This window comes from Acomys russatus, chromosome 27, assembly GCF_903995435.1.
Source record: "Acomys russatus chromosome 27, mAcoRus1.1, whole genome shotgun sequence".
Taxonomy (NCBI): Eukaryota; Metazoa; Chordata; class Mammalia; order Rodentia; family Muridae; genus Acomys; species Acomys russatus.
In genome coordinates this window covers 35779090-35802769 of record NC_067163.1, presented here as the reverse complement: position 1 = coordinate 35802769, position 23680 = coordinate 35779090, and the positions used below count along the sequence as shown (strand labels likewise).

At 46.9% G+C, this 23680-nt stretch overlaps 1 protein-coding gene across 5 annotated transcripts in view; it reads left to right on the top strand.

The window, feature by feature from the left end:
• The window catches only part of Stox2 (storkhead box 2), a 222657-nt gene that overhangs the window by 99462 nt on the left and 99515 nt on the right, over positions 1-23680 (top strand). The window contains exon 1 of one of the 5 annotated variants that reach the window (XM_051169646.1): positions 20648-21825. The exons of 3 other annotated variants lie outside the window; for them this stretch is intronic. In XM_051169646.1, coding sequence (XP_051025603.1) covers positions 21660-21825 — 166 coding nt within the window. In that variant the 5' untranslated portion in view covers positions 20648-21659. Of the gene's footprint in view, positions 1-20647; positions 21826-23680 lie in introns of those variants that run through there. One more of the 5 variants, XM_051169648.1, reaches the window with a different exon arrangement.

Genomic DNA, 23680 nt, shown 5'->3' with positions numbered 1-23680 from the left:
GCGCTACGAAATGGTGACCAACCAAGTATTCAGTACATGGACGTACAGGAGGAGGCACTTTTCATATCAGAGCAAACCACCCTTCATGACAAACCTCCCGCCACTAATCTCTTTTTTTCCCTCCTTCCCCCAAAGAGGGTCTTGTTAGGGTCAGGAAGGTTGTGTTCCTACCTGTGCTGAGATCCTTTCTGAGGGCACATTCAGCTCAGGTTACTGCGTGCAGTTAGCTCTGTACCCCTCCTAAGAGGAGACGCACAGTAGAGGTGTTACTGATTGTCGCAGCCATCGCTGCCCTTATCGCAGAGAGGAACTAATACATCCTTTAGAAGGAAACTATGCTTTGCCCACTAATTGTCTCAAGGGCACTGTCAAAGCTACCGGAGGCCCTGCATCTACCTGCCTTCCCTGCTCAGTAATCGGATCGGATCTTACTAATGATTGAACACTGAGCCGGTTGTTAGCAGGCATCCTGCCGAGTACTTAACGTTCATGCTCATATTTATTCTTCACGCAACGTTAGAAAACAGCCATTTCCCCCGTTTGACCTTGGAGCCATAAGGATGGCTTAATGGAGATGTTGGACTTTGCCCAAGGTTTTGCATCTAAGAAGTGCTTTGCCTAGGATGTACATCCATGCTCCAAAGCCCGTGTTTTATCTCCCCACATTCTCCACTCGTTGTTTCTTCTTCGGTGTGTTGGGAGGAGTTCATGTGTACCTGTGTGTGTGTGTGTGTGTGCATGTGTGTGTGTGTGTGTAAAGATCAGAGATCAACCTCAGACGTTGTTCCTCAAGCCCTGCGCTCTTGTTTTTTGGTTTGTTTTCATTTGCTTCTTTTAGATAGGGTCTTTCCTGGGACCTAGATTCACCAGGTAGCTTAGGCAGGCTGTCGCTGCCTCCCCAGAGCTGGGATGCCAAGCATACTCTTTCTACCACCCTTGTCTTTTGTATGTGAGCTGGACTGAGGTTCTCATGGATGCACGGCAGCTTTATTGACTAAACCATCTTCCCAAACCCCAGTTTTCTTTTATTCTCTGAGAGAGTAAGACTTAACTTTTCAAAGGATGAACATTCAAGGCTATAAGCCCCTTAGTTTTTCGGTCTCTAAAGAATACTAAGGCAGAAAACCTTTATCCGAGATGCTTAGTGTCAGAAGTGTGCTGAATTTGAGATATTTTGGCACAGTAGGGGAGCTTTTACATTATGTTCTCTGTGTATCATGAGCTGTCTTGAGGATAAGACACAGGTGTAACGCGAAATTCACATATATGTCCTATATGCATACTCTGGGGGTATTTTACACATTTCTTTTTAATAATTTTATGCATTAAAAATTCCCCTAACTGGGCTGCATAGAAGATGCACCTAGTCCAACTTCGACTTGCTATGTCAGGGCCGGTGTCTATCCATGGGAAGCTTCCTCTTCTCTGAGGAGAAAGAGAGGTAGCATAGAGGGAGGGGAAGTGAGAGGAAGGGACTGGGAAGCTCTGATTGGCATGTAAAGTAAATAAATAGATTAATTAATGAGAACCCCCCCCAAAAAAACCCCAAAAAAACACCCCCCCCAAAACCCTGTAACATGCATCACCTTTGGAGGTAATGCTGTAAGGTTTTCAAAAACATTTGAAATTTGTAACTGTTTGGATTTTAGGTTTTGGGGGCTAGGGACCCTCAACCTCAATCTACCAGCTTGCAGGCTTTCTTTAGATCAGTTCACAAGGGCCTAACCTGATTGAACCTGTGGAAGCCTCCAGAGGCCTATTCTCACCTCCCAGGCACTCAGGGCCCACACATTTCACTTGGGTAGGCCGGTGGCAGATTCTCCACACATTGCCTTTCTGACATGGCACCTCCATGCTGGCTCGCTGCGAGAGTCCCTCGCCCTACTTCCTCCTGGCCTGGAAGGAAACATTGTGAAGGCTGATGCTGCACTCAGACTGCGCAGTCTAATTGGATTGGGAATGCATCCTCTTGCCTGCTCCCCACCAGTCTCCGTGGTTACTTCTTATTCTGACTTGCTGATTTCTGGGCCCCGGGGCTTGGCAAGCGAGAGTGTTGGTTCACACTGCTGCCTTAGTGGTGAGACAGACTCGCTCCCGTTAATGAGAGTTAAACCTCTCAAGCGCTGCTCTTGTCCACCCTTTCCCCGTGCCATCCTTTTGGATAACACTCACACTAGATGCCACGCCAGTGCCACGAGGCACAGCTGCTGTGCTACTTCTCCCTTGAATCTGTGCAGAGGCATCTTTTTTTTTCCTGGGCACAGACACCAAGCTGGCTTCTTCCTGTATGGAGGAAGCACAGCTTTACCAAAAGGGACGTTTCACTTTTTTCCGGACTTGGTTCTCTGTGCATGGATAGGCCACCTGCTCACCGCGGTATTTAGTTTGTTTCCTGTTTTTGTTTTGAAACTGTGTCTTAATATATAGGCCAGGCTGGCCTCGAACTCCTGATCCTCCTCCTGCCCCACCCACCCCAGGCGAGTACCACTACACCTGGCTTTGATGTCTTTTCTTTCTTTTTCCTAATGAATCTAACTATAGTTTGGGAACCTGGGAGCATTAACAAGCAATCCCAGTAGACACTGTTATGATTTGAATTGGGTCTGACCCCAATTTGTAGGTGGCTGTCTTAGACCTCAGTAATTCTGAATAGGATGCTATTGGGACAGAGGGTCATTGCACATATAATGCATTATGACGGATAGGGTGGCCACTACTATTATAACGGTGTTCTCATAAAAGGGGAAACTTGGATACAGATAAAAGAATAGTACCATTTGAAGGCGAGACGATAAGACAGAAACCAGGTGGACATCAGAGACTGCCCGTGGCCACCAGAAGCCATAGGGAAAGGTATAAACATATTCTCCCTCACAGCCTACAGAAGGAATTAGCCCTTGATCTTGAATTACAATTTCTGTTGATTAAGCGATCTAGTTTGTGGGTGTTTGTTACAGCATGCCTAGCAAATTTGTACAGATACTTGCAGCAAACAAAACAGGGAAAAAAAAAAAAAAAAAAAAACCACACGAAATTAGCCACGTTCGATGGACTTGTGAATGGGAGGCTTTGTGAATGGAGCACTTTGTGAATGGAGCCGTAGGCTTTCCTTTCACATGCTGTTTGTGTCTCTATCCAGCAACACCGCAGACCATATATATGTTGATTTTTAAAAGGAGGTTAGTGTTCAAGTGAACTATTGCGCGCCAGAATTGGCTTGTGTATGCAGAACAAGGCAACTGGGGAACTTGGGCACATCACAACAAGGTTTAACTGTGAAAGACAGCTACTGAAGAGAGGAGAAAAGAAAGGAAAAAGAAACAGAAAGGGCGGGGGGGGGGGGGCAGGCGTAATACAAGCCCAGGCAGCTGAAACCTGTGACTCAAATGTGTGTGCATGCCCCATGTTGAAGTTGCTCTAGTCTAAATTTTAAATTTTCTTCAATCCTTTTTCTGTTTTGTTTATTTGTTGTGTGTATGTATATATAATGTGCATGTGTGTGAGTGCGCATGTGCTGCCTCACTGGAATCGAGGCTAGAGGCCAACTTGCAGGAACTGGTCTCTCCTTCCATCAGGCAGGCAGGTTCTCAGGCTTGGCAGCAGTTGCCTTCACCTGCCAAGCAAGCCTCCTCGGCAGTCCTAGTTTTACACGGGCTAAATTAGAATGCTTCTGAGGGTAATTATTGACATGCACAGCGAAGAGCAGATGGGGAGAAGAAATAGAATGTTTGCCTTATTCGGTGTGATAATGGGGCAGGCAGAAGGGTTCAGTCCTGGACCAAGGGAAGACTTATCCTGAAAACCGTTTTATTACTATTTACTGAGCACGGACTAATTGCCCAGCCACTGCTCTAAGCAAGATGGTTTCATGGGAAGATGCTTTTTCTCCTAGAGCCAGGGAAGAAAGGCAGAGAAGAGAGTGGGCAGGCCTAGGGTCACCGAGCCAGGAGGTAGACCAGTTGGAGTCATATTCTGGTAGATGTATTCCAATGCTAGTGCATTCCCTGTGTCTCCTAAGCTACACTCCTTTAGCAAATTGTTTTGCAGGAGAGAGCAAGCCTTGCTGAGCAAAATTCTGAAAGTGTGTCCAGGAGCCGGGCCCTCCAAGGCACTTCAGGGGCTCCTTCCCTTTGTACTGTGTGGTTGAGCCACCTCTAAGGATCCTGCAGCTCCTTGCTGCGTGGCGTGGAACCCTTAGCCCTTACTTTGCGCAAGTATTTCTCCAACCTTGATCTCGCGGACTCTGACAAGTACATCGAATTACTTTCTATTGAACTTTGACATTTCGGTTGCTGAGGTTGGTGTGGGATAATGGGATGTAACAATACTACTAGCGAGTGGATGTTTTAACCAACACACGTTTGGATCTTTTGTACTAGGCAGTTGTTTCTGGATTGTTTCAGGGTTTAAGTTGTTATTTATTTCTTGAAGTTATTTTTATGAAATAGTCTTTATTTCTCCTAGTTTATTTCCTAACCTGGCTATCATACAAATAATTGAGACTCTTTTACATTTGTTTATAAAGCTTTACAACACAATCTTGAGCAGTTTAAGTCTGTTCTTAACCCTCTATGTTATACTAACTCCATCTTTGCCAAAATACCCAAGTTATTTGCTTTTTTAGTGTGTCCACCCCCTCCCACCAGTGGAATCCTCTTCGTCTCTCCTGTACCTTTGACTGTGGCTGAACACCCCACCCCATCCCACCCCACCCCACCCCTTCCCTGCTGAATCCCCCTACTTCCTCTTCTAATTTCTCCTTTCCTATCTGGCAGGAAGTCCTGCCCTATTCTCTCCCCTGCTCAGCGACTGGCTGTAAGTTGTTTTATTGGCATACCAGGGGATAATTGGGGAGCAATGTTTGTATAACACTGACAGGAGATTCTCGGGACAAGGCTTGCAACCAGATATGGAGGATACAGAAATCAACATTTGAATTACACAATAACCTTATACCAGCATTTTTTCGTTTATTTTTTAGACAGACTGTCTCACATAGTCCAAGCCTGGTCTTGAGCTTTTGATCTCCTGCCTCTACCTCCCAAGAGTTGTAGGGATATATAGTTTAAGTTTAAAAACGCATCACAGCTCTGGAAAAAAATCTTTGGGATGCTTGCCTCCAGGGAGGTAGAGATGTGTGAACACAGACTTTGTAGAGCCAGGAAGCCAGATCAGACATTATTTGGAAATTAGTCTCTAAGATTCTTTGGAAACAAAAATGTGCCCCATTTAACATCCGGGTTCAACTTTCTGTTTCCTTCGTCATCTGTCTCTCTAGCGCAGTGCTTCTCAGCCTTCCTAGTGTGCGACCCTTTAATACAGTGCTCATGTTGTGGTGACCCCCCAACCATAAAATCATTTCGTTTGCTGCTTCATAACGGTAATTTCGCTACTGTTATGAATTGTAATGTAAATGTCTCATATGTGACCCCCCCCAGAGGGTGAGGACTGCTGTGCTCCTCATGGCTTCTCATTTGTACTGGGCCGCATCTCATCTCTAGCATGGCCTCCTGTCTGTCTGCCCACCGACGCAGGTAGGTGTCAGTCTCCTAGCTGGCAGAGTGTGATCGCATGGATTACCTGCTTGCTGAGACAAGGTGTAGGCCAAAGAGCTAGTCGGGTTTGTGTGCTGAGGCATCCACACGTGAGGAATGTTCTGACTTGCCGTTCTGCTCTGCCAGAGAGCCTGCAGCTTCAAGGACCAGAAGGAGGCGGTGGCCTCTTTGCACCTGAACTGTCTGGTTCCTCAGGGGAGCTGGGAAAGCAAGAGGGACCGGAAGCATCTAGCAGCCTTTGTAATTACGTCACCCTCCCCTTTCCATTTCAAATAAACAAAGTTGTAGTGATACCTATTCAGTATGCATCTTATAACATCTTTGCCCTTCTCCTCAAGGGTGAAAGAAAGCTGACAGAATTATCACCTCCCCCCTAAAAAATCCACACACATAAAAAATTGGATATATTTTTGAACTCGTCTCCACATCCCCCAATGTGTGTGTGTGTGTATTAGTGTTTTTCTCTATGTGTTTGTCTCTATCCTATCTATCATCTATATTCTATTCTATTCTGTTCTCTATTCGTACACATGCTCATGGACAGCAGAGGTCAACCCTGGGTGACGTTACTTAAATGCCAACCTCTTTTTTTTTTTTTTTTTTTTTTTTTTTTTTGTGGATTCAGGATTTCTTGGGATTCTATTAGGCCAGATGGCCAGGGAATCTGCAGATCTACCTGCCTCTGCCCCACTGCCTATACGCCTACTGGTAGGATTATTAAGTATTCATCATTATGCCCGGTGTTCTTAATCAGAGATTTGGTGAACAAATTTCTCATTCATGGTGTTTCTGGCAACTGCGCTACCGACGGAGGCATCCCTCAGCCTCTGGACTGGTTTCTTTTCACTTGAAGGACAGTGACCAGACATCATCCTCTGAGAAGGTGCTGGTATAAGTGTTTTGTTGTTCTAATGCAACCAGTCACATTCTTTTTATCTCAAAATGTGTCCTATCCTCGAGGAAACAGTTCAGTAGGTAAAAGTGCTTAAGTGCTTGCTGCCAAGCATAAAAACCCGAGTTTATCCCAGACTCTCACATGGTGGAAGGAGAAAACTGACCCCTCACCATTCATACCATTTGTCCGATGACTTCCACAGGCAGGCTGTGGCGTATGTACAGACACACACACACACACACACACACACACACACACACACACACACACACACACACATTTATTTACCCCCGTTGAGTAATAAGTGATAATATGTCACTTGACAAAAACCTCCTGCAGACCGTTACTTAGTAGTAACCTTCTTTGCTAAAACATCAGCAAAACTTTCACCACACCTTTCTCATATCATATGACTCCATAAGCTTAATTAGTTAAGCTGTTAAGTGTGTGAGAGAAGTTCAAAACAAGCTGTTCTAGTGCACTCCAAAGACGCGATTCATGATGGCATGTGTAGGTTTCATTCTGTGTCAGCACTGGAGACATTGACCATCATGCACCGCCATCACAAAGCCATCAGAGCATCACTGGAGACGTTCACCGTCATGTGACGCCATCACAAAGCCATCTGAGCATCACTGGAGACGTTCACCGTCATGTGACGCCATCACAAAGCCATCAGAGCATCACTGGAGACGTTCACCGTCATGTGACGCCATCACAAAGCCATCAGAGCATCACTGGAGACGTTCACCGTCATGTGACGCCATCACAAAGCCATCAGAGCATCACTGGAGACGTTCACCGTCATGTGACGCCATCACAAAGCCATCTGAGCATCACTGGAGACGTTCACTGTCATGTGACGCCATCACAAAGCCATCTGAGCATCACTGGAGACGTTCACCATCATGTGACGCCATCACAAAGCTATCTGAGCATCACTGGAGACGTTCACCATCATGTGACACCATCACAAAGCCATCTGAGCATCACTGGAGACGTTCACCGTCATGTGACGCCATCACAAAGCCATCAGAGCATCACTGGAGACGTTCACCGTCATGTGACGCCATCACAAAGCCATCTGAGCATCACTGGAGACGTTCACCGTCATGTGACGCCATCACAAAGCCATCAGAGCATCACTGGAGACGTTCACCATCATGTGACGCCATCACAAAACTAACGAAGACCTTCTGTATTTCCCCCTTCTTTGTGTATGTTTTCTATATGTATGTGGGTGTGCATATGGGGAGGCCACTGTCCTCCATATTCCCTTAAGGTAGGGCCTGTCACTCAACCTTGGAGCTAGCCGGGTTTCAGCTAGGCTGTCAGTCAGCAAGACCCAGTGAGACTCTTGTCTCTGTCCCCCACAGTGCTGAGGTTACAGGTAATGCCAGGCTTTTACGTGGGTATTGGGGATCCAGTATCAGGTCTTCAAGATGGCTGAGCCATCTTCTGAGCCCCAAGAACTCTTAGAGTCTTAAAAAAAAAGTTAAAAATTAAATTACCTGGAGTTCTAAAAAACAAACAAAAACATAAAATTATGAGTGGAATTGGATAAGACAGCCTCTTTTATTTATTTATTTATTTATTTATTTTTGTTTAGATTTGTTTGTTTTACTTTTTGAGACAGAAGTTTTCTGTGCAGCCCTGGCTATCCTGGAACTCACTCTGTAGAGCAGGCTGGACTCGCACTCACAGAGATCCATCTGTGATTAAAGGCATGTGCCACTGCCACCACTTGGATTTTTGTTTTTAAAAAATAATTTATTATTTTGATTTTATGCACATTGGTTTTTGACTGCGTGTATGAGGGTGTCGGATCCTCTGGAACAGGAGTTACAGACAGTTGTGAACTGCCATGCCGGTGCTAGGAATCGAACCCAGGTCCTTTGGAAGAATAGCCAGGCCTCTTAACCACTGAGTAATCTCTCCAGGCCCTGACTTCTGCCTCTTTTAAAATGGTTCCTGTAGAATGCTTCCTAGATTGCTGGAAGCCACATATTAGAGAGATGATCCATCTTTTAAAATCTAGTTGTGTAGCAGTTTGGCCTTTTGGTGGCCAGAGAAGGAGCTTTGTGTGAAAAGAACCCTCTCAAGATGGCTTAGTCTGAAGGAAGCATGTGCGCTCAGCTCCTCCAACCTCTTGCCCCATATGTGGAAATGAGCAGGGTGGGGGAGGGGTGGGAGGGTGGAGGAGGGGCATGGGGAAGGCGGTATGGATGTCGGAGGCATCTGAGTAAATCTGTCAAAGCATCTCTGTGCATGAACTCATAAATACTTCTTCATAAGATCGCTTAAACAGTGGGAGGGCAGTCTGGAGAGACAAAGATTTGCATGAACTTCATGTTACACAAGGGCCAGCGAATAAGAAAAACCCCACGTCTAGTAACAGCTCATATTAGGAATGAGAGAGGTGGTGGGGGCGGGGCAGAAAAACATCCTGGATAGGAATCTTCAGGAAGGAATTCTGGTTCTTCGACCTCTGGGGCCCACTTTTCTGTCTCTGAGCCTTAGAGACATAACTCCTGCCCTCCCTGCTTTGTTTGGTAAATGCTGAAGTGTGGTAGTCAGCCTTCCGAGACCAGCGACTTGTAAAGAGAAAAGGTTAACCTGACCTCATGCTTTTGGAAGTTTCAGTTTGTAGTTGACTGGTCCCATTGCCTTGGGCCTGTTGTGAGGCAGCACATCATGGCCAGAGTCCATGGTGGCTCAAAACCCTTAACTTTGTGGCTTGGAGGGGAAAGAGAAAGAAGCCAGGGTTCTACAGTCCCCTAAGAACACTCAGTGACCTAAAGAGCTCTTACCAAGCCCCTCCTCTCAACGGTTTTCTTTTCTCCCTGGGGCCTCCAGAAAGAGTTGTTTATTTTTTCCCTACAGTGCAAGAATTGAGGTCTCAGTGGGTAAGACCACTTACCATGCAGTCATGAGGACCTGGGTTTGGGTTCTCAGTGTAAGAGTCAAGTGTGGCCACATGTGAGTATATCTCCAGTTCTCGTGTGTGTGTGTGTGTGTGTGTGTGTGTGTGTGTATTTATATGTGAGTGTGTGTGCATATGTGTGTATGTATGTGTGTGTGTGTGTGTGTGTGTGTGTGTGTGTGTGTATAGACAGGAAGGAATCTGGAACTTACCAGGCAGTCTAGACAAGAGATGTGAACTGTAGATTCTGTGACATGACCCTGTCTCAAGGGAATTGGACAGAGTGGTGACAGACCAGGGGCTACCCAGTGTCGTCTTCTGGCTTTTCACCCATGTACAAGGCATGTGTTCCTCATACAGGCAGCATCCAAGAGCAGCAGAGACAGGAAGTGCTGTTGTGGGGTAGATATACTTTGTGTTTTGTATCCATAGTGATAGGAGCCCAAGGTGATGCTGCCCTGGGGCATCAGGATAGCAAACGTGTGAAAACCTGTCCTTAAACAGATCTTTTAAGTAAAAAGCATAAAGTCTTGAAAATTGAAACCAGGACAGTTGCTGGCTGTATGCTCTACAGAGTTGGGGTATGTCTGTGTAGCCCCATTACTGTCTTGTACTCCCATTGTTTTTACCAGTATTTATTTGTGGACCTATAGCTTCTGTGATCCTCATAATTTAAAATATATAAGTTATATCTATTTGTGTGTGTGTGTGTGTGTGTGTGTGTGCGCGCGCGCGCGTGTGTGTGCGTGCACGCGCGCACATGTGCTATGGCAAAGAGTAGAGGTCAGAGGTCAACGTTTGGAAGTCAGTTTCTCCTTCTAGGAGAAACTGTCTACACGTGCAGTTGAGAAGAAAACTTTCGGGACTCAGTTCTTTCTTTGGCAGGGATCGAACTCACGTCATCAGACTTGCTTGGTGGCAAGCTCCTTTACCTGCTGAGCCATCTTGCTGGCTGTGTAAATATATCTTAATAACTTTGAAGAGCATCTTGTAAGCTTGATACAACAGCCCCTGGGAGTATTTTCCCAAAAAAGAAGGCACAGGTGTTATTAAATACGTGCCTTATGTAGAATGATTTCTAGTAACAAAAGCTCAGTGAACAAAACTAAGAGCTTTCACTGCTAATGCACAACGTTGCCTCAGAAAATAGTTCAATATTTTCCATTCTCTCAGGCTGCATTCGCTTGTGAATTGGGGTTTCTCCATGCTAGTTAATATACAAAATGAAATATCTAAATTATTTTGGTATATAGTCCTATGCTGGCTTTAGACTATTTAATATTGCAAGTTTGATTTTTCAAACTAAAAAGCTTATATGGAGAGATGGTCTAACAAATAAATTAGGCCTATGGTCACGACTCCTGAGTTCTGGGATTATAGGTGTGTACCGCCATGTCTAGCTCTCATCTATTTTAATTTTTAGATTTTGCAACGGAGACTTACCTTATCGAATGTTTACATTTTTGTGAGTGAGCTGATTTTCAGCCTCTGGCCTGTCTCCTCCTTCCCTAGAGAGAGCCTTGACTTGGGCCTCCAAGGTGTAAGACAGCAGTAGATGAGCAGTCTGGTGACCCAATGGAGTTATGGGCAGGGTCTAGATGGGGGAGAGAGCAGTCAGTGACAGAGAAAGAAGAAATGGAGACAGCCTGCCTGGGTTTTACCAGATGGGTAAGAATATGGTCACTGGGCACGGAGGTGTGGACCAAGAGTGTAAGGGGGAGAGGGTGCGGCTGGAGAGATGGCTCAGTGGGTAAGAACACTTGCTACCCACGTGCAAGTGCCTCTGTTTGAATCCCCCCACCCTTGTGAAAAGCTGGCACTGGTGCTGTGTACACCTGTAACTCCAGCAATACAGGCAGTGGAGACAGGAGGAGTCCTGGGGAGTTACTAGAGTTTTCTGGCTACCAGGCCTAGCTCCAGGTTCAGTGAGAGACTCTGTTTCAAGGTCATAAGGTGAAGAGAGAGAGAGAGAGAGAGAGAGAGAGCAGGACACCCTCTCCCTCCTCTGGTGTCTGAGCCCTCGCTTGCATATGTGCATGCTCACGCACCGCACATGCATACGACACACCTCAAGAAAACAAAAGAGACCTTAGACACTGGGAGGGCAAGGGTGATAGGGATGAATTTGGTGTCATGATGGGGTGGTTATCCATGAAATATCCGGGGAGGTGTGCCGATGGCAGGATGGCAGCATTTATAGACACAGGAGAAAGGGTGGGTAGAAAACATTCTCTTACGGAGGTTAGAAGAAAGCTGAGGATGCTGTTGAGCTCCGCTAGTGAGCTTGGGATGATAAAGAAGGGTGAATGGAATAAAAAAAAAAAAAAAAAAAAAAAAAAAAAAAAAATTCAGAGAACAGCCTGTGCTACTCCATCAAGAGGTGACACCGAGGAGTCAGCGAACCAGGCGGGAATCGTAATAGAACAGCAGGGACAAGCTAAAGAGGAAGTGGACAAGAGTATCCAACAAGAAAATCACTTAAGGAGTCTGGAGAGATGGCCCAGTGGTTCAGAGCACTAGATGTTCTTTTAGAGGACCAGGCTTCGATTCCCATCACCCACATGGCAGCTCACAACTGTCTGAAACTCCTGTTCCAGGGGATCTGACGCCCTCACAGGGATATATGTTATGTGCAGTCAAAACACCTATGCACATAAAAATAAAGAAATTACTTTTTTAAAAAAAGAAATCACTTAAGGACTGAAGTCGTGAATGGGCTAGGCAGTGAAGAGATGGCTATTTATATCAACAGGAGGAGAAATGTGTTCCTATGTCATTAGCAATTACCTAACCATGAAAAGGAGTGGGAGAACTCCAGCAATAAGAGCTTCAAGGTTCAAGGAAAGAGTGGATTTACAATTCAATGACTCCAAGTCTCTGTCTCTCTCCTCCTCCTCCTCCTCCTCCTTTTCTTCTTCTTCTTCTTCTTCTTCTTCTTCTTCTTCTTCTTCTTCTTCTTCTTCTTTTCTCTCTCTCTCTCTCTCTCTCTCTCTCTCTCTCTCTCTCTCATCTCTCTCTCATCTCTCTCATCTCTCTCATCTCATAAACTGGTGATGCCTCTCACTGCCCCAGCCTCATGGCCTCTGTCTGTCTCCCCTTCCTTCCTCTCCCTCAACACTTGCAGGCTTTGTCTTGCTAATGCTTCCCTTTCTCCCCTCACCTCCTTTCTGCTAGAATTCAAGTTCAGTATTTACACCCATCCTCTCAGTTGGGCTACCTTCTCTAGAATGGCTCAGCAGTTTTGCCTCCAACTGCAGCGGAGATGTCACAAAACACTCATTTTAGCTGTACAGTCCAACATTTTTTGAGGAAGTCTATACAACTGGATGTCTATCACCAGAGTTCTCTTTTACAGTGTTCCCAACATCCCAGCATTCCTCATTCTGGTCTGCAGCCAGAACACACGTCCCTTTAACCCTCTTCTTTATGGGATATCTGTTCTACCGTCAACCCAGTTTGAAGGCTTTCACATGAGAAGGCATACTAGTGCACAACTGTGTTTAGAACTGAGGAAGAGATGGCAGGCTAGCCTTGCTTCCTTATAGCAGAGAACATTTCTTCCTTCTTCCCAACAGTAAGCTCCAGGGAAAAGGATATGTGGGTGTGAGCTCTCTCATGAGGCTGGACTGGAAAGTGAGGTGACCTCAGAGGGCAAGTGGCAGACCTCTCTTCCTCTACTCACCCTTTTTCCTTTATGTGGCATTTTAAATACAGAAAAAACAGCATTTAAGATTTCAGAAGTTCCCAGGCCTTCCCCCAAACTGGGCAGAGGGTCTGTCTGTGCCCACATTTGTATTTGTGTCTTGTTTTTTTTCACCCACAAAACCATTGATTAGTTAGCTTCCTCTCTATGCCCTCATTTGGCCTCTGAAACACTTGGCTACTCTCTGAACGGGGAGGTAGCAGATTCAAAGAGTTGAAGACTGACTTAGCAGCTGGCCAGCTCAGCGAACCCAGTGTTCTGGAATTGACCATAGGAGCCCTGGAGATATCTCAGCAGTGAGGTTGGGCTGAGGTTGTCTCAGGACCCATGATGGGGCATCTACCCCAGGGTTTCCAAAGCTCAGATGACCTTTGAGTGGATGCAGTTGCTGGGCTGACGCCTGTCTTAGCTCTATGTGCCCCTGTGCCTGTGCTCCCCTTGCTGTGAGTTTGCTCGTATGATAGATACCACCTTGAGGAGTTTATCCAGCTCAGCCTGGAGCTGCTACACAGTGTCACAGATGCCACCTCGCTTCTGTTATTTTTCCATGCTAGGCTCTTGCTACATGCTTGGTCCATAGGGAATGGGACTATTAGGAGGTATAGTCTTGCTGGGGTAGGTGTGACCTAGGTGGAGGAAGTGTGTCACTGTGGGGATGGGCTTTGAGGTTTCCTATGCTCAAGCTACACCTAGTGTGGCACACAATTTCCTTTTTCTGCCTGTGGATGAAGAACTCTCAGCTCCTTCTCCAGCACCATGTCTGCCTGCACGATGGATGCCCTGTTTCCTACCATAATAATGGACTACACTTCTGAAGCAGTAAGCCAGCCCCAATGAAATGTTTTCCTTTATAAGAGTTGCTGTGGTCATAGTGTTCCTTCTCAGCAATAGAAACCTGAACTAGGACACATCACATAGCCGATGTGTATGCGTCATCTTGTACCCCGAATAGTTGCTCATCTACAATTCCTAAAGAAGGCAAGAGCTGGCCCAGGAGTGAAGCTTTGCGCACATGCGAAGAACTGTTTCCTCTTCCGGTCAGAGGTTACACAACACTGGGCAAAGCACATTTCCGTTTTATCTCTCGAATCATGAAAAGAACCTGATTGGGCCTGCAGAGATCACATGTGACCTCCTATGCAAGTTTTCAGGTGGAATTTGATCAGATGTGGAGAAAAGTTTGATTTTGGCCATTAAAAATGTTACATCTAATAATGAAATTCAGACTTAATTCATTTAAAAAATATCGGTGTATTAGATAATTAAAATTAAATAAAAGCTGCTTTTGGCTTCTATGAGTCTGATGCACTGCCTGCCACCTGAAGGTGGCTGCGTTTTGGTTTCTCAGTGTGGCATTTAGCTAATATATTTGTGATAACACTGAAAGAGAAGTGATCAGGTTGAATTGAAGTCTAAATTTCCTTTATTGAATAAGTTAGGCCCATGTAGGGACATAGGTAAATACCTTTTCTTAACTTGATTTGTACCTTTAAATTTGGTATATGTAATTAGAAAGTATTATTATTATTAAATTTGTTTAATTTCATATCATTTTCCAGTACTTTCTGTGTCTTCTCCCTCTCAAATTCATGGCTTCCTTTTTGTTAATTATTATCATTATGCATATTTATGTAAATTAATAAACATATAAATACAACCTGCTGAGTCTATTCAGTGCTGCTTGTGTGCATATGTTTTTAGGGCTGACCACTTGGGGTTGTATAGCTAATTAGGGAGCTCCTCCCTACCCGGAGAAGACTGGTCATCTTCCTCTCTCATCAGTTGCTAATTGTCTATGACTCTTCATTTAGGGGGCGGGGCTTTGTGAGGCTTCCTCCATCCACGTTGGGATGATGCCAGGGGTGTTGTCATTATTGAGGTCCTGTCTAGGTGATGACACCGTGAACATTTCATGAGTGTAGTTTCCTTTTCGTACATAGAATACCTAGATCCCTCAGTAGATGTCCTGGTCCTCCGCTCTTGTAATCTTTCCGTCTTCTCTTCTTAGATGCTCTCAACTGAGGCTGATCATCCCACAGCCAGTTGTTCTCTGCTTTTGCCTTTTGACCAGATACGGCTTTCTGTAATGGTCTCCAGCTGTTGTAAAGAGAGGTTTCTGTGAGGAAGAGGGTGGGGTTTTTACATAAGGATAACTGTTTAGAACGCAGTGACAGCTTCCTACCGGTTTAGGGAACTGGCAGAAGTAGGTTCCTCTCTAGGTTCTATGGCCTCACCAGTCATGGGCAGTTGGCTAGGTTTGTGGTACCAGGTTTATATAATCTATAATCATGGGCAAGGTTTGTAGTACCGGGTTTGATTTCTGTCCCATTGAGTGAGCCTTAAGTCCAACTAGACGCTCTTGGTTACCTCCCAATTATAACTGCCATTATAGCATCTTGGGGCTCCCTTGTCATTTGGGTCATATTTTTAGTTTGTAGGTGTCATAGCTGGGTAGGACTGTTGATTTCTTTGATCCTTTGGTAGCTTGCAAGGCACAATGGAAGCTAGTCCTTAGGGAGAAGGACTCCGGGTCATATTCAGCTCAGTTCCTCCAAGTCCCATGACTGAAGTACATGGTGTCTTCATCAACAAGGCCTTACCTTTTAAATTTTGGGAGGCAGCCGAGGGAGACAGCAGTAGCCTATGTTATTTTGGGAGTCCTTTGAACTCTCCTGACCAACAACTTAAAGGGAGATTTCTCAAGCTTGGTACGGGGGTTCTCATTAGCTATACTATAGATCTTGAGGGGAGCATCTCTCTCTCTCTCTCTCTCTCTCTCTCTCTCTCTCTCTCTCTCTCTCTCTCTCTCACACACACATACACACACACACACACACACACACACACATAGATCTTGAGGGGAGCATCTCTCTCTCTCTCTCTCTCTCTCTCTCTCTCTCTCTCACACACACACACACACACACACACGCGCGCACGCGCGCCCCACATACCCACACATATATAATTTTAGGTAAACATAGTTCATATGATTCCCTATGGCTTTTTCAAACATCCTCAGGATTATAAAGTTGTTATCATGGTGCTAGACACACGATACAACATTCTTATCATGGCCATCATAAGGTGACTGGTAAGACGGAGTGCATAGAAAGTTAACATAGTTCTTATCCATTTCCACGACCGCCTCCATCCTGTAAAGCTGAAACCCTGTGTCCGGTATGCAGTAGCCCCTAGCTCTTCCTCCCTTGGCTCTGGCAGCAACCCTTCCACTGCCGTCTCTTGGGATTTGGGCTGGTCTACTCTGTGTTTGTTTTGTGACTGATGCCATTTAGCATGGCACCCTTGAGGTTCATCTGCGCTGTAGCAGATATGAAAGTGCTCTTCCCTCTGGAGGCTAAATAGTATTCCACTGTATGGATTAGCTACGTTTTGTTTAAGCACCAATGGAAACCAGTTGCTTTTCACGTCTTAACTTCAATGAGTAAAGCTACCATGAACATGGCTTGCAAGTATCTCTCTCATGCCTTACATTCAGTTCATTTGGGCACACACTCAGGGGCGGGATTGCTGGGTTGTACTTTAAGCCTGTTTTAATTTTTTTTTCCTTTTTTTAAGCTGGAGTTTCTCTGTGTAGCCCTGGCTGGCTTGGTACTTGCTCTGTAGATCATGCTGGCCTCAAACTCATGGAGATCTACCTGGCTCTGTCTCCTAATCCTCTGCTGGCATTAAGGATGTGTACTACCACCGCCCAGCTTCTTTTTTATTTTTTGAGGTATTGCCATACTGTTCTCCACAGCGATTATACAATTAGTCAGTCTCGCCAACCATACATAAAGGCTCAATATCTGTACACCACTGAAGTGCCCTCCCTCCCTCCCTCCCTCGCTCCCTCCCTCCCTCCGTTACTCCCTCCCTTCCTCCCTCTCTTCCTCCTCCTGTTCCTTCTTTATAATTGCCTTCCTGAAAGTTAAAAAGTGTAACCATATAAGACTTTTGACCTCTATTTCTATGAACATTAGTGATGTTGAGAATTTTTTATGTGTTTATCTTATGTTTTTGTGAGCCTAGCCTTTAATAGCAAAGCCATCCATCTCTCTAGTCCTTATATTGCTTATTCATGTTTGCTATCTGTATGTCTTCTTCGGAACATTTGACTTAGGTTTTTTGGTGTGTGTGTGTGTGTTGTTGTTGTTGCTTTGAGGCTTAGCAATTCTCTCTGTATTGGGAGTATCAGTCCCTTATTAGATTTATGGTTTGTAGTTTTCCTCCCATTCCGTAGAAGGCATTTTTCTTTTGATAGTGTCTTTTAATATAAAAGTTAAAAAACTTTAAATCAAGCCCAGTTCATCTCAGTTTTTTTCTTTTATTTTTGATGCCATATATTTGATATATTCAACTTTTTTTTTTTTTTTTCAAAACAGAGTTTCTCTGTGTAGTCAGGGCTGTCCTGGACTCACTCTGTAGATCAAACTGCCTGACACTGCCTCTTGAGTGCTGGGACTAAAGATGTGTGCCACCATCACCCGGCTTACATTCATTTAAAAAAAAAAAAAAAGTTGCGATATCTGACTGGAGAAGGCTTCAACTCAAATCTTTCTGAGGGTTTAATAGGCCTTTACTAGTCACCTAATTAGAGCAGTGTGCTCCAGTGATTAGAACAAGATGCCCTCTACCCTCCAGTGCTCACACACTGCTTAATTTCACTCAATGGCGACAAATCTAGCAATTTTAAACGATAACTTTAGTCAAAATTTTTACAACTTGCCATCTGAACAAGTCTGAGACCAATGGCACAATCAAATTAAAGCCACAAAACAGATCTAACTGGTATTCCTGATTTCCTACATAAAACTAGATACGCACATTTTTTCCTTAAGCCTGATTTAAAACTTTTAGTATCAAATGGAGTCGCTTAGCCATTTTTTATGTGTGTGTGAGTATGGGTACGGAAGTGTGTTTATCTGCTGTTGTGTATGTCTGTATATGTATGTACACATGTGTGTGTGTGTGTGTGTGTGTGTGTGTGTGTGTGAGTGAGTGTGGGTTTGGAGCGCATGCATAGCATATACATGTTGGTGGAGGCCAGAGGTTGACTTTAGGCATTGTTCCTCAGGAGTCATCCATCTTTGCTTTTTTGAGACAGTGTCTCTCATCGGCCTAGAGATCTCTGGTTATAGTAGACTGTTTGGCTGGTGAGCCACAGGGAACCTCTGCTCTCTGCTCCTCCGGTGCTAGATTTACAAGTGTGTGTGCCCTCAAGCCTGGCTTCTTCTTACGTGGGGTTGTGGTTGTGTAACTCAGGACCTCGTGTTGTGATGGAACTGTTTCCCCAGCAATTAAGTTTTAACTGTGAATTTCCCAGGTTGAGTATTGGAGTTCCCAATGGTGGACTGACTTGGTGGGATAGTTCATTACTAAGTTATGCTATTGTCTCAGGAGAGCTAGGAGGCTAGAGACTGGCTAGGAGGAGGGATCCAGGGATCACAAATGATGAAAGCAGACTTTTCTGTAGCCCAGATGGACGGACGTGCTGAAGTAGACTTTCACAGTGCCTGGACTCATGTGTTCTCTTGGGATGACCTTTCTACATTGTTAGCTGATGTAGTTGAGTCAGTTAATGTGGGTGTGGGGGTTGGGGCAGCGGCTACCATACCTGATTCTTGCAACACCTGGGTTCTGAGAGCCCAACATCTATATTTACTGCCTGGTTCTTAAGTGTCTGGCTTCTTGGCCACTGGCCGTTCTATTCTCCTACAAGGTCTGTTGTCACAAGTGACATAGGCCAGCTATAACTCCCCTCTTCATATATATCTATAATATATATATATATATATCTCAACTTATTGTTTCACAATGTGAACCTGAGCAACCCCCCCTTTTTTTTTTTTACAAATTAAATGTAATTCAAACTTACTTTCCACAAATTCTCAACCAACCCCCACATTATATTCCTCCCTCTGAGCTCCTGCTACATACAAATTCTAAAATTCTAACTGAATGTTCACTTTGAGCCCTTCTGTGGCTGCCCAGCCGCCTACCAGGAGTAGAATATAAAACCTTGGTCAGCAAGTCCTTGCATGATCCTCCTCTCCTCATGACCTCACAGCCCAAGGCTTTCTTGCTCGGCTCCGAGTCCAGCCATACTGGCCTTCTTGCATTTCTTCCAACAGAAACCAAGGCTCTTTTCTACCCCAGGGCCTTTGAACAGGCTGTTCCCATGGCCGCGCACGCCATCTCCTGCAGTGTTGGAGGCCCCCAGCTCCTGGCATGCCCCTCAGAGCCTACACTTCTGCAAAATGTGGCACAAAATTTGCTTTTCACTTGGCTTTTGGTATTTCTCTTCTGCTAGACCATTCACTGCATGGGACCATATTTGGTATTTCTGCCTACTTAATTCATCTGCTCAGTGAATGAACATCATAGTGGACACTGGCTCACCATCACTGTTAAGTCATAATTCTTACAAGAATGTGTCTAACTACGTTAGCTTCGTGAGAGATACCAGTAATTTGAGATAGATAACTCACATCCATAAAAACAGTTAAAAAAAAAATCACCTCAATGGCGCTTCACCAGTAGTGAACCAGTAGTTTTTCTGTTTCTTGGCATTTTAGCAAAGGGTACCTTTCGAGAGTTTATCTTGACTTTAAAAAGGTCCTGAACGTTAGCTAATAGGTTTATAGGTAGCACTCAATATTGCTTGATGTAGTTAGGGGTTTTATATGTGATTTGTGACTTTTTATCCTCCCCCGCCCCTTGGCATCTACAGAGAGGCTATTTTGGCTGTGCATTACCCAGATGCATACTGGAGATGGATGGCAGGCCCCTCTTCTAGATCTCAGTGCTTTTCTGCCTCCTGGAAGTCTTGCCTGGGCGTCCTGAATCTTAACCCTTTAGAGCCCTTCGACTGCTGAGCACACGTCCTCATGAAGGCTTCCTATTGCTGGCTCTGCATCTTGTCACCCATCAGCGTGGAATACCACCTTTAAAATGATTGGGAACGTCTCGTTGTCACAGATGCATTAAAAAAAAAAAAAAAAAAAAAAAAAAGACAGATCACCTTGAGAGGCAATCAGGTTTATTCTCGTCTATAGCTCAAAACGCGTTTTTGGCAACCCAAATGGGGAGGTGAGCGTGGAGGATAAGAATGGGAGTGGCGGCGCGTGGCGGGGCTGGCGGCCAGGCTGGGCGCCTTTAACTCGGCGTGACCTCGCGTCTGGCCCGCGCCCCCTCCTCCGGGCGCACCGTTGTCCTGCAGCGATTGGTGCTTGGACCATAAACAGCTGTACAGGGCCCGGCGGTGTGGAGGCCCCGGGCCCGCCAGCGCATCCAGGCCACTGGGGAGTGACTTCCACTCAGGATCGCGGAGGGCGCAGGCCGTTGGCGGGCGGTGTGGGCCAGGAATCCCCGCGCGTTCGCGGCGCCCCGTGGCTCCGGCGGGGAGCAGGTGGGCCGCGCCGGGCGCAGCAGATCGGCACGTTCCCACGAAAGCTAGGAGCGAGGGGGAGGGACCATCGGAAAGACGTGGAACGATCCGAGCGGTGTCATCGGCAGGGCCCAGGCCCCGCGCCGCCGCTGCCTCCGCCGCCGCCGCCGCCGCCGCTGGGGCTTTGCTGCCAGGATCCGCGCTGTGTCTCCGCGCAGCCCGGAGATTAGCATGACACTGTGTGGCCGTCCCGCTTCCTGCGGTGCCAAGGAGCAGCGCGCTAGTCCCCAAGCCGCGATGGCCCCGCGCGGGGGGCCGATCGCCGGGTTCCGCAGCCGCCGCGGCCCGTGAGTAGGAGTATGCCTGCGGCGGGGGACCCACGCGTGTCAGCACGCGCCCCCACCCTCCCGCGCTCCCGCCAGTCTCGGAAGGAGGAAGCTTGAGGCGGCGCCGCGGTCGTCAGCACCCAACGGGGCTCTTCCTGCGTTGTCGCAGCGTCGGTCCCGGTGCTCCCGCGCGCCCCCCGTTCGAGCCTCTGGAATGAAGACTGCCTCCCGAGGACTGCCGGAAAGGCAGAAGCAGCCAGCGCCGGGGACTGCGGGCCTCGCGGCTGGGAGGTCCGGGGGGACGCGACTCGGACGCTGTCATCCCCACGCCTCGAGCTGAAGCCTCCTAGTGAGGTTGGGGCTGCTGCCGCCTGGTCAAGCTGCCAAGGCGTGCGATCCCGGGTCAGCCCCCAGAGGCCTCGGCTTCCTCATTTGTTTGGGTCTTTTGTGCGGTGGCGCACAGTTGGCTAAGCACTCCTTCGCTGAATCGGGCCATTGTCTGCGCTCCCATTGCTTCCACGCTGCAAGTCTCGGCGCCCCCACCCCGGCCGCCCCCTCCCGGCCGCCGAGCCTCCCAACGTGCCTTCCCCCGCAGGATTCTGGAATCTGGGAGCCGGGTGGATTGCAAATGAAGTGGAATGCATTGTGGAACGAGTGTAGAATCGGAGCCTTCGCCGTGGGGGTGTGGGGGGGCGTGGGGAGGGCTGGACCTGCCGCTGGCGGTGTAGACACCGACGAGAAGAGGGGCTGGGGAAAAAAAATGTGCGCAGAGTCCTCCCGGGTCGTGGACGCGGTAGACGGATGAAGCAGCGCGCTGCGCCCTGGCGCTGAGGCCCCACTAACGGGGCACCAGGGTCGCCCTTCCCCACCATGAAGAAGACCCGGAGCACAACCTTGCGGCGAGCCTGGCCTAGCTCGGATTTCTCGGACCGGGCCTCGGACCGAATGAGATCCCGCAGCGAGAAGGACTACCGCCTGCACAAGCGCTTCCCCGCGGCCTTCGCGCCCCAGGCTTCTCGGGGCTACATGACATCAGGTTGGTAACCAGGGTTCAGCCGCCGGCAGTGTTCAGTGCGCCGCGGCCAGTTGGGGGCTTGGGGTAAAGGACCTGCAGTGATGGATGTGCTGAGTTATGGGGAAAGCAGGGAAAAATTAGCTCCTATCCACCATTTTGTACCTCTGCAAGATCCACCGCAGGCCCTCTCAATATGGGGTTGGTGAGCTATTAGTTAGGTAAAATCGGGGAGGGGGATCGAGCCGAGCATCTGGTCTGCAGGGAGATGGGCTGACTGCAGCCTTTCTGAGCTTTGTGAAAGGCGAGCCTGCCTCCAGGGTTGCCCGCAGTACCAGGTTCGCCTGTGCCTGCCTGCATTATGGCTAGTTATCTTAGAGGGTATTTAAACCGACAACCCCCCTCCCCAACTCCACCCCGCCTTTAAAAAAAAAAAAAAAAAAAAAAAAAAGGAACCTGCTCCCTGCACGGTTCTGAATGATTGCGAGGCAGGGGAAAGCTCTGTGTTTGAGGCTGGTTCGATTTGTTCGCAAGAGCTATGCTGGAGCTCATTGAACGCTGGGGCGGGTTGGTGGGGCGGCGGGAGGGAGGGTGGGGGGTGATTCGTGGTGTGTTTGCATATGGAATGCTCACCCGATTGTGCGTGGGCTTAGCATAGGTTGCATCAGTGCTGTGGATGGAATGGAGGCTGGATCGTGTTTTGCATGCCGGATGGGAAGGACAAACACTATGGTTCCTGGAAGCACAGGCTTCAAAATAGGTTTCCTCTGAAAATGCGGTGACTGTTCAGAGCCTCCTAGAACGAGCAAGTTCTCTTTGAATCCCATTCACTGGCCTTGCTTCGTGCCTTGAGATACTGTACCCGAGATGCTGATGGGGGAAAATTCTGCGAACCTTGCATTTTTGTGTTCCTTACTTGTTACCGCTTGGATGTGAAGATGTGGAAGGCATCAAAATTGTTTTCCTTCTGGAAAGAATTAATTTGCTTCTAAATGTAATGGAAACATGGAGACTTTATTCTAAAACCCAGTCCCTATACCAGATCACCCTAAACCCTGTCTTAACTGAGGAGATTGTTTTGAGCTTGTGGTTGGTATTTAGAGCGGTTGGTACTTACTTTCTCCCTAAACAGCAAACCCTTTTAAATTAAGGTCAGCATCTCACACTTTAAAAATGTCCCGTGACCATGTCTCCCTTCATTCCCAGGAAAGCTGCAATAAAAGTCACAATCCCTTTTATTGCAAAAACCGGGCAACATAAGGATGTTGCACGCTATTTTGGCAGCCACACTCCCTGGATTTTCTCTCTCAGGAAAAACCAGATTTGGAAAGACAGTAACAACCACAGTTTATGCTTAAGTAATTTAAGTGGTGGCTGTGGTTGCTCTCTTCTTCAGGCTCATGGCAGAAAATATACACCTCAATACAGCTCTACTCCTGAAACATCATGTACACAAACCTTTTGTACACACTGAGCGTTCAGCTAATCCTAGTCTTCCTCTACTTAGGCTTGGGGTGCTTTCATTGCGTCTTTGGCAAGCCCTCTCTTTCCTGCCTCCCCGCCCCACCCCTTCAGAATTGACACTAAATGCAGACCTGCTGGAGGGCAGGTGGCTATCAGTTCTCCAGCAAGCCTGCAAGACTCTTCAGTAATGTCAGGCACATTCCCAAGGAGTCTATTTTTATCTGTCTCATCATTGCTTCCTTGTGATCACATTTTTCAGACTTTGCAAAAGAGCTCCGTGTTCGCCAGGGCTGTTAGGCATTTTTGAGGGCAAGAGGCGGGGGAAGAGGCTTCCAAATTTGAATAATTCTCTCACTGCATCCCATGTGTGACCTGCAAGCCGGTCAGGTGGTCTTCCTGGGTGCACCTGCTTCAA